The sequence below is a fragment of the Pan troglodytes genome, chromosome 4, assembly GCF_028858775.2.
Source record: "Pan troglodytes isolate AG18354 chromosome 4, NHGRI_mPanTro3-v2.0_pri, whole genome shotgun sequence".
NCBI classification, from domain to species: domain Eukaryota; kingdom Metazoa; phylum Chordata; class Mammalia; order Primates; family Hominidae; genus Pan; species Pan troglodytes.
In genome coordinates, this window is record NC_072402.2 from 135,712,009 (window position 1) to 135,727,252 (window position 15,244).

General features: G+C 37.4%; 1 protein-coding gene across 33 annotated transcripts in view; it reads right to left on the reverse strand.

The window, feature by feature from the left end:
• Nucleotides 1–15,244, reverse strand: part of FAM13B (family with sequence similarity 13 member B) — a 113,825-nt gene that overhangs the window by 43,522 nt on the left and 55,059 nt on the right. For 28 of the 33 annotated variants that reach the window (XM_054685159.2, XM_063810686.1, XM_063810684.1 and 25 more), the window contains 3 exons: nt 6,789–6,830; nt 5,973–6,128; nt 3,770–3,902 (listed from right to left, as the gene is read on the reverse strand). In XM_054685159.2, coding sequence (XP_054541134.2) covers nt 3,770–3,902; nt 5,973–6,128; nt 6,789–6,830 — 331 coding nt within the window. The remainder of the gene's footprint in view (nt 1–3,769; nt 3,903–5,972; nt 6,129–6,788; nt 6,831–15,244) is intronic. The other 5 variants (XM_063810690.1, XM_054685175.2, XM_063810682.1 and 2 more) reach the window with 1 other exon arrangement.

The following is a 15,244-nucleotide window of genomic DNA, read 5'->3' on the forward strand; positions in this document are numbered from 1 at the left end:
AAAGTGGGCAGGGGGCCAGGTGCAGTGGCTCACGCCTGTAATCCCAGCATTTTGGGAAGCTGAGGCACACAGATCACTTGAGGTCAGGAGTTTGAGACCAGCCTGGCCAACACTGTGAAACCCCGTCTCTACTAAAAATACAAAAATTAGCCGGGCGTGGTGGCACATGCCTGTAATCCCAGCTACCTGGGAGGCTGAGGCAGGAGAATGGCTTGAACCTGGGGAGCAGAGGCTGTACTGTGCCGAGACTGTGCCACTGCACTCCAGCCTGGGCAACAGAGACAGACTCCATCTCAGGAAAAAAAAAAAAAAAAAGTGCGGCGGAATGCGAAACAGGGAAAAAGGACAAAAAGTTCAGAGACTGGAGTGGGTGGGTAAGTGGGAGGGCCTGCCATAAACAGACAGTGATAAGGAGATTTGGTAAAATTGAGGAAGTATCTGCAAGACTAGGTAAGAATGTAAGCTAAGGAGATATCCACAAATAAGCAATCCAGATAGGACTTATGATTTAGCTGTCTCAATCCTATCACAGCCAATATTCCGTAGTGCCTATAGCTAGCTATATTTTGATAGCTAGATGGCACTGGAAGGTTTTAGGAAGAGAAGTGGCATTATCTAATTTTCCTCTTAAAAGGATCATTCTGGCTCTGTGTTGAGAACATACCATCAAGAAACAAAGATGAGGAGATTAATTAGGAGGCAATATTAATCCAGGTGAGAGGATGGCAGTAGAAACAGTAAAAAGTGGTCAGACTTATCTTCTGAAGTAAGTCATAAAACCTTTGGCTGGGCGTGGTGGCTCAGGCCTGTAATCCCAGCACTTTGGGAGGCCACGGCAGGCAGATCACCTGAGGTCAGGACCTCGAGACCAGTCTGGCCAACATAGTGAAACTCTGTCTCAACTAAAAATACAAAAAATTAGCCGGGCATGGTGGCAGGCACATGTAATCTCAGCTACTCGGGAGGCAGAGGTTGTGGTGAGCTGAGATTGTGCCACTGCTCCAGCCTGGGCAAGAAGAGCGAAACTCCATCTCAAAAACAACAACAACAACAACAACAACCTTCATCCAGAAGTATCTACCCTATACCTGGATGAAAGGAATGCCCTTATCTCTGAATACACAGGGACATAGAAAATAATCTGAACAAACAGGCCTTGGTTAATGAGCCGCCCTTTATTTATCATCCTCTTTGTCTAATTATTCATCCGCACCACTGTCCACTTTTCATCAAACCAAAGCATTAAAATACACAGGTGTGTCTGTTTCTGTGGGTCTTGATTTCTGAAGGTGTTCATGTCATGTAAAACTTACATTAAATAAATGTGCATGCTTTTCTCTTGTTAATGTCTTCTGTTACAGATGCCTCAGCTATGAACCTAATGACGGGTAAGGAAAGAAATCTTTCCTACTCAACAGATGCTTGGTAAAAATATACCAGTGGAAATGTTGGGTGCCTAGTTGGATATAGCAATCTAAAGTTCCAAAACAGGTCTGGACTCGAGATACAAATTTGGGAATCAGTAGCACATAGATGGTAGGTAGAGCCATTAGACTAAACAAGATTACCAAGGAAGTGAATAAAAATAAGCAATCTGAGAAATGGGCCCTGGGCCATTCCAAATTTAAGAGATTCAGAAGAGGAAGAGCAATCAGCAGAGGGGAATGAGAAAGAACAGCCAGTGTAGGTAAAAAAAAAAAACAAACAAAAAAAAACAAAAAAAACAGAGTGAGATATCCTGAATGCCAAGTGAAAAAAGTATATCAAGGTAGTGGGAGTAATTAATTGAATCAAACCTTGCTGTTAGGTCAAGTAAAACATTCAACAGACATCACTGGTGACTTGCAAAAGCTGTTTCAGAGGAATGAAAGGTCGGAGGAAAGGATTGCTGCAGTGAATTTAAGAGAGAATGGGAGGAGAAGAGTTAAAGAAAAGAGACACAGACAATTCTTCCAGCAATTCTATTTATAAAGGGAAGCAGAGTAATCAGGGTGTATGTGCTAGAATGGGATGGGGGGAGTCGAGAGAGGGTTTTTTCTGAACTTGGAAGAAATAACAGTATAAATGTTTTACACTGATGGGAATGACTAGGTAGACAGGCAGAAACTGATAATCCAGGAAAGAGCAAGAGGACAACTATAGAAGCAATAACTGAAAAGCTGTTCATCTAATACACCCAAGTCTGTGAAACTAACAGTGGCAGCTTAACTTCTTTGAAATGTCTTCTAGTTTATAAAATAATTTTATAATATGTTCACATCTTTTTATCATAATCCTCTAATATAGGTATTACCCCCACTTATTTAGAGAAAAGCAAAATGCAGTTCAGAAGTCAGGTAACTTGGCCAAAGTCACACTGATACTGAACAAAGGCAGAATACAAAACCTAAGTCTTCCTACTCTAAATTCCTCTTTAGCCCTACTTTAGTGGATGGTTTAGAATGAAAATATACTGAGGAAACCCACCTTATCTATTAATTTAGCATCTTATTTTTAAAAGTAGTATCAAAATTACATTTTGAATGTCTTAGATGCTGCTTTTTACATTTAATGGCAATTATATTAAAAAAAGTTACTAACAAATGTGACAGTGACAATAATTTAGTCATTATTACAACAATGTTCCTAGGTTTCTGCTAATCAAGAAAGGATGCCAACAGTGGAGGTTCAGAACATGCCACACCAAATTATTCCTCTTTGGCATAAGGATTATTTTCAGCTTATTATTTTCAGAAATAGCAAACACAGGATAATACAGAGAAGTTACCCTTTTATAAAATAAATTTTCATCTGTAGTAGAAATCTCCATTTCTACGGGTGTCTCCTCTCTGTACGAGCAAGAGAAAGATGACTCTAAATCACTAAAAACTACCAATCTTGAGAGCTAACCTTAACTTTGCTTACAGTGCTTTTCCTGTTCATCTCATTACAACTAGGTCTCCCCAACACCCTTTTTTCCTTTGTTTCAGGACATGATGGTATTTAAGCCACCTCTGAGAGATTTACTCACTTCCCCCGAGTATCTCCCATGTATGTATGAGGTATACATGTCTTAAAACTTGTTTTTCTCTTGTTAATCAATATTCTGTTACAGGGATCTATCCCATCCTAAGAAGTGTATGAGAATATTATATGTTCTCTCCTATACCATGTTCTTCAGCAAAACTCCTAAGAAATATGGAAGCTGTCTTAAAAATAACAAAAGTCAACCATAATACCACCTAGCTACCTCTGCTGACATCATAATTTCTAGGAAAATAATTTAAAATAAGTTTTTTTTTTTTTTCCTTCTTTTTTTTGAGATGGAGTCTCACTCTGTCGCCCAGGCTGGAGTGCAATGGCGCAATCTTGGCTCACTGCAAGCTCTGCCTCCCGGGTTCATGCCTTTCTCCTGCCTCAGCCTCCTCGGTAGCTGGGATTACAGGCACCCACCACCACGCCTGGCTAATTTTTTTGTATTTTTAGTAGAGATGGGGGTTCACCATGTTAGCCAGGATGGTCTCGATCTCCTGACCTCATGATCTGCCCGCCTTGGCCTCCCAAAGTGCTGGGATTACAGGCGTGAGCCACCACACCCAGCCAATAAGTTGTTTTATACTTCTCTACCCAGTGATGTTTCCTAAACTCTGAAAGAATGTATATTCTTGGGGATTTATAATTGAGACAATTAAGTGTATCAGCAAAATACTGAACTATAACTTCTGGCATCAAAGAAACACATGAAGCAATCAAAGTTGTACATCTAACACATATTTTTGACATTCCTTACCTGGGTATTTTCTTCATTCTCAAATACACAATCTTGCTGCATAGCTTCATTGTCTAAATTAGTGCTAGCCACAGGTTTTGAACAGTCTCTGTTACTTTCACTGGCATTAATAATATCATCAGCAATATCAATCCTAGGGATGAAGTTTAAAAATTAGATCAGGCCAAATGTTGAGTGTGTAATGCCTTTACTTTAAAATAAGTAAATATCAATAATGATCTGAAACTTTTACTTGTTAAAGAAAATGTGTACCTTTCACAAAAATCCACACTTTTATCTTGCTAAATTAGATTATTAAATCTGCTATGTTTTTGTCTCCTTGGGATGTTGTGAGGGACCATGTTATCCCCTCTAAAAATGTTCATAAGCGAATAAATAGCTTTTAAAATAATTTATGGGCCGAAATAATCATTTCCCTTGTAAATGCACACTCTCACATAATAATGACACATCTGTCCTGATCAAATACAAGTCCAGTACTAGACACTACAGTGTCCAACACCTTATCAAGTAAAACAGAAATAGCTTCCTACTGCAGAGTTGTCATCTTACAGTTTAGAATATCCAAAACACTGCAGTTTTTGTTTCAAAGATGATACCACTACCCTCAATAGAACATGTGTTCCCCAGTGGTGAAAATAAGACTATCACCTGAGCAATGGGTATAGGTTTACAGGATCCCTAGCTAAGCTAAGGACAAACTCCAAGAAATCTGCTTACATCCTTTGAAACATTTTCCCACTATTTCTAACATTTAGATACTGATTTTTTCCTTCACATTCTGCCCAAATACTCCCAACAGATCCAGTTGTATACATGCTTTTTTTAAAAATGTTTTTCTTTCTCTTTTCTTTCCCTCTCCCGCCTTTTCCCAGTTGTATGCATTCTAATCATGCCTTCAAAGTACACAAACCAAGGCCATCAAATAGAGCTGCACTGGCTGGCAGTGCCATCCATGGCACGCTTGCAATTGTACTATATGGTATTCCAAAAATAAACATTCCCAGCACTGGTTTTCACATCCATTTACATTTTTCATTTTATATTTGATAGCTATTCTAGTTAGCCCTTTTAAAAACTGTCTTAAAAAAAAAAACCACTCCCCAATTATCTTTTTTTTCCTTTACCTTCCTATGAATCTTCTAGATTTGGGTACATCTTTCTCATCTTCCCCCCCCCCAAAAAAATTGATATATGAAAAACATGAAATCACTGCACCATGGTCTCTGAGGGAGGCACACAGGTATCCTGAAATACAGGACTGAAGTAATAGAAAACAAAGAGAGGCTTTCCTTCATTTAAAGGTAACAGGTCAGATGAAGAGTGGAGTAACATCATGCATTATAAGTACTTTTAACTAATACACATTTAAATACAGGTTGAGTATTCCTTGTCAGAAAAGCTTTGGACCAGAAGTGTTTCAGATTTGTTTTGTTTGTTTTCAGATTTTGGAATATTTGCCAGTTAGCAACTGGCTCATAAATTATTTTAAAAGCCATTCATTTGCTTATGAAAATTTTCAGAGAGCATGACAAACAAGGTCCCTCACAACATCCCAAGGAGAGGTGCCAGACTGGCATCCCTAATCTGAAAATCCAAAATCTAAAATGCTCAAATGAGCATTTCTTCTGAGTATCATGTCAGTGCTCAAAGTTTTGGATTTGGGAGCACTTCAGATTTTGGATTTTTGGATTAGGGATGCTCAACCTGTATTAAGAGTTAATCTAACAAAAACATAAGCAGGGGAGAGGCTGGTGGCAAGGGATAACTATTTAAATAGCAAAGGATGATTCTGCCCACCATTTCACTCAATGATTATATGCACTATAGTGATATCAATCTGCTGCCCCTGTAACTGTCTGTCTAGATCACTCTGTTGCAGAGTCTAATTTTTTAAAGTTATTTTTCATACAACATAATTCCTAAAGGTAAGCTTGTTACTTCATTCGATGTTTAGGGGAAAAAAACAACAAAAAACAAACAAACCTGTATTGGACTTAATAAAACACATATTATGAAAAAAGTGATGAGATATCCAGTGTTAAGTATGGATGTATATACAAGTATATATACAAAGTCACTTTTCACAAACAACTTTCAGAAATCTCCAAGAAAGATGAGATCCTGTTATTTAAGTAGCAATATAGTTTTAAGATAAAACAATTTTATAACATTTAATAAACAACAGTAAAATGTTTCTTACTGGTTATTAGATCCTTCCCCATCACAATGAATACTTTCTGCTTCATTATTACACACCACACTTTGCTGTTGTAAATTCTTAAGATCATGATCTATGCTGTTCTGAAGATCAAAAAGGTGCTGTTCCACAGCTGCTCTAATTGTTCTTTCTAAAATACTACAAAACAACACGTTTTAGTAAGAAGCAGTCACTCTAACTGGATATCTGGTGACACAGACATAAATGCTAAAACCTATGACCAGTAAAACTATTATGGTACTTAAATGGGTAAACCAAAGTGTAAAAAGAAATACATAAAAGGAATACATGATACTGGCTTAAGTTTTAAAAGTAAAATTTACCCAAACAGACAATCATATACAAATCAACCATAATGTCACTATTATTACTGGGATGGGAAGGATCAGTTGTCCCTATAATTCACTCCTCACTACACAGAAAACCACTAAATAAGGCTTTTCAAAGCTATACTTATAAAGCAAAATAACCTACTAACAGCAAAATGAAAGAAACCATGAGTACTGCTCACACTTCTTATGTAAAGTCTACTTTTTTAAAACTTATATTCTATGAACATTTTTCAATTATTTCAGAGGATTCAAAAAAACCATCTGAAGAAAGCTCATCTTTATTTTGTATAGTAATGCAATGGGTTTCTTCTTCATTTGTTCCTATCACAGTACATAAAAAACTAGTTTACTGCCTGTGTACAGTCTTTCCTCTAAAGTGAGCACAACAAGTACATTATTTTCATTTCTACAGCTTAGTAGTATTTTAAAATCTTAAAAATTTGTCTTCTATAAATATACTACTTACTCTGTAGAGGCTGGTAGGATGCTGATGGGAGATATATGGGTGCTGCAATCAAAGAAAGAAATTAGCTATAAAAATGTTCAATACTCAATAACTACAAAATGTGCTGAAATCTGCCACATTTGCACTACCTTGACACAACCAGGAGAGCACATACTAAGTGTTGTATTCTTGTTTACATATCAAGTTGGAAATATTTTCTGAATCTGGTTGGTAAAGCTTTCAAATATTAACCAAAGAAAATAAATTTGGAAAAGCGTATCACTAACAAGACCAAAAATTTTAAAGTTAGAATTCATTATGAGCTAGGACCATTACATGCATTTATCTCTCATTTAATAACTTTCAATACCCAAGGAGTTACAATTATTTCCCCCTTCCCACAAAAGTGAAGCTCAAAGATGTTAATTAACTTGGCCAAATGCATATGGCCATGGGTTGGGTACCCCAAAGCCCCTGCTATTAACAAAGATGCTCTACTGCCTTCTACAACAAAAAAAAGTGACTAAAAACAAAAACACACACCACAGCATGAGCACCTCTCACAGATGATGAATCTAATTTTCTAAAGAAACTATTTTTCACACAAAAAGACCCCCAAATATATATACTTGTGGGGGTGAGAGTGGGACAACTACTTTCTCTGGTGCTCAGGTGGAGAAAAACTGATCTATTTCCAAAGCTGGAGGGAAAATTAGTTGTACTGGATTTAGGTGAACAGTAGTATTAGCCGTTCATGAATACAGGTAATTTTTAAAAAATCATTTATCAGATAAAAGATAAGGTATGTTTAAATGGCACTGTGTGCCTAAGCACATCATCACAGCCAACACTTAGCCATAGGGAGGAATGACCCTGCCTTCTTGACCTGAACACCACATCTGCAGCTACCTTGTCATTTTTTAAACGTAAATTAGTTTTATGAAGATCCTCCAAAATGTGGCAATACAATCTCTAACCAAAATGCAGAACAAACGCTATGAAGTTAGTATTGTCAGGATCCACTGCAGGAAACCAAATGAGTATCATTTACCATTCATTCACTCAGCAATCTTCATGTCTCTCAGTAGCGAAGTGAACAAATGCTTTATCAAACAACAGTAAGCCCTCTTGGTCTGACACACATAACCCCTCCTACATATAAAAACATTTTTTGTTAACTGCCAGTATCATGCTAGTTTCCAATGAATGGATTATTTATGGTTCTAAAGGCCTTCATGCTGATCGTCTCCAGGGAAGTGTTTACCAATATTCATACTTAAAGATTTTTCTGACTAGGTGTAGTGGTTCATGCCTGTAATCCCAGCACTTTGGGAGACCAAAGCTGGAGGTTCACTTGAAACCAGGAATTCAAGACCAGCCTGGGCAACATAGCGAGATCCCATCTCTACAAAAAAAATAAAAATCAGCCAGGCATGATGATGGTGCATGCCTGTAGTCCTAGCTACTTAGGAGGCTGAGGCAGGAAGATCGCTTGAGCCCAGGGAGGTTGCAGTGAGCTGTGGTCGTGCCACTGCACTCCTGCCTGGGTGACAGAAAGACACCCTGTCTCAAAAAAAAGAAAGAAAAATAAAACAACTAAAGTTTTTTGGAACTTCATTTCTGAAATCCAAAAAAGCTGGGGGGAAAAACCCCCAAAACATGGTACAAAGAAGAGTGTAGCCATCATCAGTTTATTTCTAGTGGTTTCCTGTGCGCTAAAAGTTAAATATTTATTGATTTCTGTAGAAAAAAAACAAAAAGTAAAAAGATAAATGAGGCTTTCCCTGAAGAGTCTTAACATGAACTAGGATATTAAATCATTTTCTGATATTTTGCTCTAATACACTATTGCTTACATATTTACATTTCAGTGATCAGCTGCTATTAAATTACAAAAGTTAAATCTTTATGTGGTGCGATCTGTTTTATTTTCCTTGATAATATTTGCAATCTCTACTAAACTTAGATAATTCCTTGCCTATTGAGAAATATTCATTTTATTTTTAATATCTAATTATAATCCACTGACAATGTGGCACACTGAATGGTGTGGGGAAAAATCTATAAATTGAACACTCTTAGCCATTTAATTTGTGATCTCTGGTAAGCTTTTGCTTTATCTTATACCAAATTCTGAAGAAGCTCTCTAATTCTCAACTACTTACTTCATCAGTCTGTTACTAAAGCTTTATATAATGTTTTAATTCTTGGTAGGGCTTATATCCTCTCTGTTCTTTCTCAGATTTGCCCTTGTTAGTCATCTGCTCATTTTCCCAGAGGAATTTTCTCACCCTTTTTTGTCAGATTAGATTATCAATAAAATGTTAGTAGGTAAATGGATACAAGATATTTCATAAAGAATTAAATAACCAAAAAGAAAAATAATCAACCTAACTAGATATACAAGTTTAAAATAAGGAGCCAGGTGCCAGTGGCTCATGCCTCAACTCCCAGCTACTCAGGAGGCTGAGTCAGGAGGATCACTTGAGCCCAGGAGTTTGAGGCCACCCTGGGCAACATAGCGAGACCCCCATCTCAAAAAAAATAAACAAATAAGGATTAAAATAAAATTTATATATATTTCTGCTGATGTCAATATAGTATATTGACAAAGGCTATGAAACTGGCATGCATGTTGCTAGTGGGAAGGTTAATGAGTAAAAATTTCTTATGGAAATCTATTTAGTAATGCATTTCAAAGAGCTCTAAAAATGTGCACACACTTTGACTCAGAAAGTCTGAGACTCTATCAAAAAGGGTTTATCAAATCTACCACAATTTATCCTAGATACAAAAGGGGAGGATGGATTTTATACCATAAAGTATTCTCTGTAGCATTTTTCCAATATTATAAAAATTCTCAAAAATACAGAAAAGTGAAAATAAACTGTATAAGAACACCTATAGCCCCAACATTTAGAGTCTATAATTAACATTTTACTATATTTGCAGAATTATTTTTAAGAAAGAAATATCAGCAAATGAATATATAAAATGGACCAGGATACATACAATGGACTGTTGTGAAATCATTGGTGCTCATTAAGATTAGAAAATAATATCAGAAATTGTTTTTATATGTGCAAGCATAAACATGTGCAACTATGTACCAAAATGGCTTCATTTAATAATGTGTTTTTATAACTATAAACAAAGGCAAATATACTAAGCCAGAATTTGGGAGCTCTCTTACAGCATCTCTAGAGCAGGGATGTCATCCATGGACCACTTGTATCAGAATCTCCTGAAGTGACAGTGTTATTTTGTTGGAGATCTATACTTTATCCCAAACCTCAAATACCATAAAGTCAAAGTAAATAAAATAGTACGGCACCCACACAAAAAAATAGGCAGACAGAAAAGAAAAACAACCATCATATGCACTTCATTTAGAACAAAAGGTTGTGTACAGAAAGCAGGGAAATGGCAGTGTTTTAAAAAATGAATGAGATACAATTTGGTATCCATATGGGAAAAGTTTACTTGGCCCCGACCTCACACATGAGAGATAAAATCAATTCTGGGTAGATTGTAGATCTAAACATGAAAGGTAAAATAATAAAGCTGTAAGAAGATAATGTGGAAATGTTTACTTAGGAAAAGATTTCTTAAACATGACACAAAAAGCATTAACCACAGGAGGAAAAGAGTGATAAATTTGATTAAAATTAGCAACTTTTTTTTGAGACAGGGTCTCACTTTGTCACCCAGGCTAGAGTGCAGTGGCACAAACAAAGCTCACTACAGCCTCCACGTCCGTCTCAAGGGATTCTCCTGCCTCAGACCGCCAAATAAGTGGGACTACAGGCACATGCCCAGCTAACTTTTGTAATTTTTGTAGAGGCAGGGTTTCATCATATTGCCCAGGCTGGTCTCAAACTCCAGAGCTCAAGTGATCCTCCCACCTCAGCTTCCCCAAGTGCTAGGATTACAGGTGTGAGCCATCGTGCTCAGCCAGGAACCATTTTTTATATAATAAAAAATAATAAAAATTTTAAAACCTATTTTTAATATAAATTTTTAAAGTCTCCTGACAAAGAATTGAAAAAAAAAAAAAAAAAGGCCAGGTGCGGTGGCTCATGCCTGTAATCTCAGCACTTTGGGAGGCTAAGGCGGGCAGATCACCTGAGGTCGGGAGTTAGAGGCCAGCCTGACCAACATGGAGAAACCCCGTCTCTACTAAAAATACAAAAATTAGCCACGCATGGTGACGCATGCCTGTAATCCCAGCTACTCGGGAGGCTGAGGCAGGGGAATCACTTGAACCCGGGAGGAAGAGGTTGTGGTGAGTCGAGATCATGCCATTGCACTCTAGCCTGGGCAACGAGAGCGAAATTCTGCCTCAAAAAATAAAAAATAAAAAATAAACCTCCAATGAACCACTAAAGTTCACAAAAGTAGGAATCAGCCAAAACACATATGAAAAGGGGGAGGGCTCTTATTAAAGTGACAATGAAATACTGTTATATGCTCACAAGATTAGTTAATGCCAAGTGTTGGCAAGGATGTGAAACAACTGTCACACACTGTTAGTAGGGATGTAAACTGGAATAAGTACGTTGAATAATTAGGGAATACTTACTAAAACTGAAGACAGGTGTTAATGTCTTCATCTGCATGCACATGTACACTAGAAGATGTGTATAAGAACGTATATAATACTACTATTAATAATAGTCACAAAGTAAAAAAATTGAATTGTCCACCAACAGCAAAATGGATAATTGTGGTGTAATCATACAAGAGGATACTTTACAACAATGATATGAGCCACAGTGACATGCAGCAGCATGGATAAATCTCAAACTTACACAGTGAAAAAAATCACCGTTCAGTGAAAGAAACCAGATCAAGAATTTACATATAATCTGATTTCATTTTCATAAAGCTCTAAAACATACAAGGAAGTGATTGCTATAATGTCCACATAGTAATCACCTTAGTAGGGAGGGAGAGGATCAGGATTTTGAGAGCCACTGGGGTGCTGTCAGTTTATTCACAGATGTGTGTGGTTACAAGGATATTTGCTTCTAACTTGTTTTGCTATACATTTACTTTATGCCCATTTCTGTAGTATGATTTACTTTCCAATACAAAATGAGGCCAGCCACGGCAGCTCATGCCTGTAATCCCAGCACTTCAGGAGGCCAGGGCAGAGGATAACTTGAGGCCAGGAGTTTGAGGCCAGCCTGGGCAACATAGCAAAACCCCATCTATTTTTTTAATTAAAAAATTAAGTTTTTAATAAAGCAAAGAGGCTGGGCATGGTGGCTCATGCCTATAATCCAGCACTTTGGGAGGCTGAGGCGGGCAGATCACTTGAGGTCAAGAGTTCGAGAGCAGCCGGGCCTACAAGGTGAAACCCCGTATCTACTAAAAAAAATACAAAAAAATTAGCTAGGCATGGTGGTGTGCGCCTGTAGTTCCAGTTACTCGGGAGGCTGAGGCAGGAGAATCGCTTGAACCCAGGAGGCGGAGGTCGCAGTGAGCTGAGATCCCACCACTGCACTCCAGCCTGGGTGACAGAGCAAGACTCCATCTCAAAATAAATAAATAAATAGAATAAAATAAAACAAGGAAAAAAGCTTTTTAAAAAGGTAGATTCCAAGTTCCCACTCCAAATCTCTAAAGTAGGGCCCAAGAGTCTACATTTTTAACAAATGCCAATGATGATTCTTATCCATGGTAGGAAGTTTGAGAAACACTGGCCTAGGTCTATATCTAGCCTCCAAAAAGAATAAAGTTTAATAAAATTTCCAGTTATTCAAAGGAGACAAAAAGAGGCAAAAGTTCCAGTGGTCTTACATTGAATAGATCACAAGGTAGTTGATCTTTTTTGCTTCCTAACCCTTTTAATTGCTACTGAAAACTACGAGTATATATAAAAGTAGTGATCAGCAAGCTCGATTATTACTGCAAGAGTAAAGATTCTTTAGCCCTGAAGAATATGCTGGGACAATCAAATAAACAGCTCCTTTTAATAAGGAGCCTCCCACCAGCCATAGTAAACGAATCAAATAAATAGATTTTCTACTTTGTCAGGTTGTCACCCACAAGGCTACATACAAAATGAATTGTACAACTTTGTTCTCTGAGCTTCTGAAGGACAAAAAGGACTGACTTAGCTTTCAGATTTCACAGATTTTAATTATTCTTTATTTTCATACTTTAGTCAAATCCTGTGGGTAAAAAGCCCTGATATATCAGCCAGGGCTCACACACACCAATAGAAATAAAAAAGATATATCAATATAGTTATGCATCTGCAGCTAAAATATATAGATATCACAGGGATGTGAGAGCTAAAATAAAGACACAAGAAAAATAACTGCTGAGAAATTTCAGGTCAAGTTACATAGGTACTATAGGCAGATGCCATAAAGACCACATAAAAATGCTAATTGTATTCATTCAACCCCTAGACAAGGAAGCCTTGACTAGGAAGACAAACAATAAATCACAGGGGACATATATATTTTAAAGTCATCAGTCAAGCACAACATTGAAGACTATAGTCATTCCCTGACATTTTATCCCTTCTGCTATTAACTCTATTTTCAAATCTGCCTATGATGACATAATCATCTTGAGAACATAAGATCAATCTTGCAACCACTTACTCCAGTCACTAATATTTTGTATCCAAATAAAATAAGAAACTACTATTATTTTAATTTCCCAATTGTAAATATTTAATGCTACAAACAATATTTCAATAAAAGTATTGCAGTTCAGCCTCAACTGACTCTGGTAAAGATCACTTTACCTGTGCAACACAGCCTTGGAAACCATTCTGAATACCCTGGCACCTTCCAACAAAAACATCAGGTAAAGACTTCATTGAAAGCACAGTAAAGGAAGGTGATAGGCTTATAAAAACTGCTGAGCAATTATTAGTGCTGAGTCCTACACACAGTAGAGCTGTGCTACACTCTGCAGTTTAAACGGAAAAAGACTGCAACATGAGGTCACTACTGACAAGGAGGTACCCAATCAAGAGTCTACAATTTTTTTCCTCATTACTTTGCAACTTTTCAGGAGGTGGACAAAGAGGAACAAACTTTTTAATCTAGCTAGACTTCTCTCAAAACTATATAAGCCTAATCCAATATAAGTGGAGAAACCAATCTGTTTTCATTAATCAAACTACTATATCCAGGGACATAAATTATAAATATGAAATTACTAAAATATGCAAAATAGTGCTATTGTTCAATTATCCAATTTGAGAAAAGCATTTATGGTTAACGTTTCAAGTCTAAAAATTGGATAGCTTCCAGATGAGTCATGCTAGAACTATACCAAAATTACCATTTAAAAAACTAAGGTTTTGAAAAATGAACATATAAAACAAAACAAAAATAATAACCTCATGCTCCTTTAAAACCAAAAGCAAAAATCCTTTCCTTACTTTCCCCATCAACTTAGGAGTACTTTATACCTATGACAAGAGTATATCAAAAGATTTCTCACTGTTACAAAGTTAGTCAATAAGTTATATATAACAAGTCTTTAAAATATCAAAGGCATCATTTACAGGAGACGGAAAAGAGGGAGAGAACCTGTCAATATTTATCATGTGCTAGTACTTAAAACATTTTTTTTAACTCTAATAAAATTTCCTCATGACCCAGAGCATAAATTCTACTTGTTACTGCCCAACATTTCTGGTACTTCCACCAAAGTATGACTTCCTTTTTACACTCAAGTGGAACCTGGATACTGAAAATGTGAACTGATAAAATCTGTCAACTGAAATATTTTGCAAACTGTATGACTCAATGACGAAAGAAAAGAAAAAAGATACTACTACAGTTCGCATACCCCTCTAGTCAACTGAAGGCATATTTTCTCAGTAGGGGATCCACAGAATGAAGTGGAAACCAGTTTTTTGTTTTTTTGAGACAGAGTCTTGCACTCTCACCCAGGCTGGAGTGCAATGGCACAATTTTGGCTCACTGCAAGCTCTGCCTCCCAGGTTCATGCCATTCTCCTGCCTCAGCCTCCCGAACAGCTGGGACTACAGGCGCCGGCCACCACGCCCGGCTAATTTTTTTTTTGTATTTTTAGTAGAGACGGGGTTTCACCACGTTAGCCAGGATGGTCTCGATCTCCTGACCTTGTGATCTGCCCATCTCAGCCTCCCAAAGTGCTGGGATTACAGGCGTGAGCCACGGCGCCCGGCCAGAAACCAGTCTTAAAACCCTAAACCCATGGCTCTTCCTAAATCACTTACACCTTCTTTCCTGCACCTTATCTAAAATTGAACCATCAGAAACCAATGAACTCACAAGAATGAAGCCCTAACATCAGCAACCCACAAAGAGAGTTTCAATTTTTCATCTTTCTTTTTTTTTTTTGGAGATGGAGTCTCACCCTGTCACCCAGACTGGAGTGCAATGTGCAATCTCAGCTCACTGAAACCTCCACCTTCCGCGTTCAAGTGATTCTCCTGCCTCACCCTCCCGAGTAGCTGG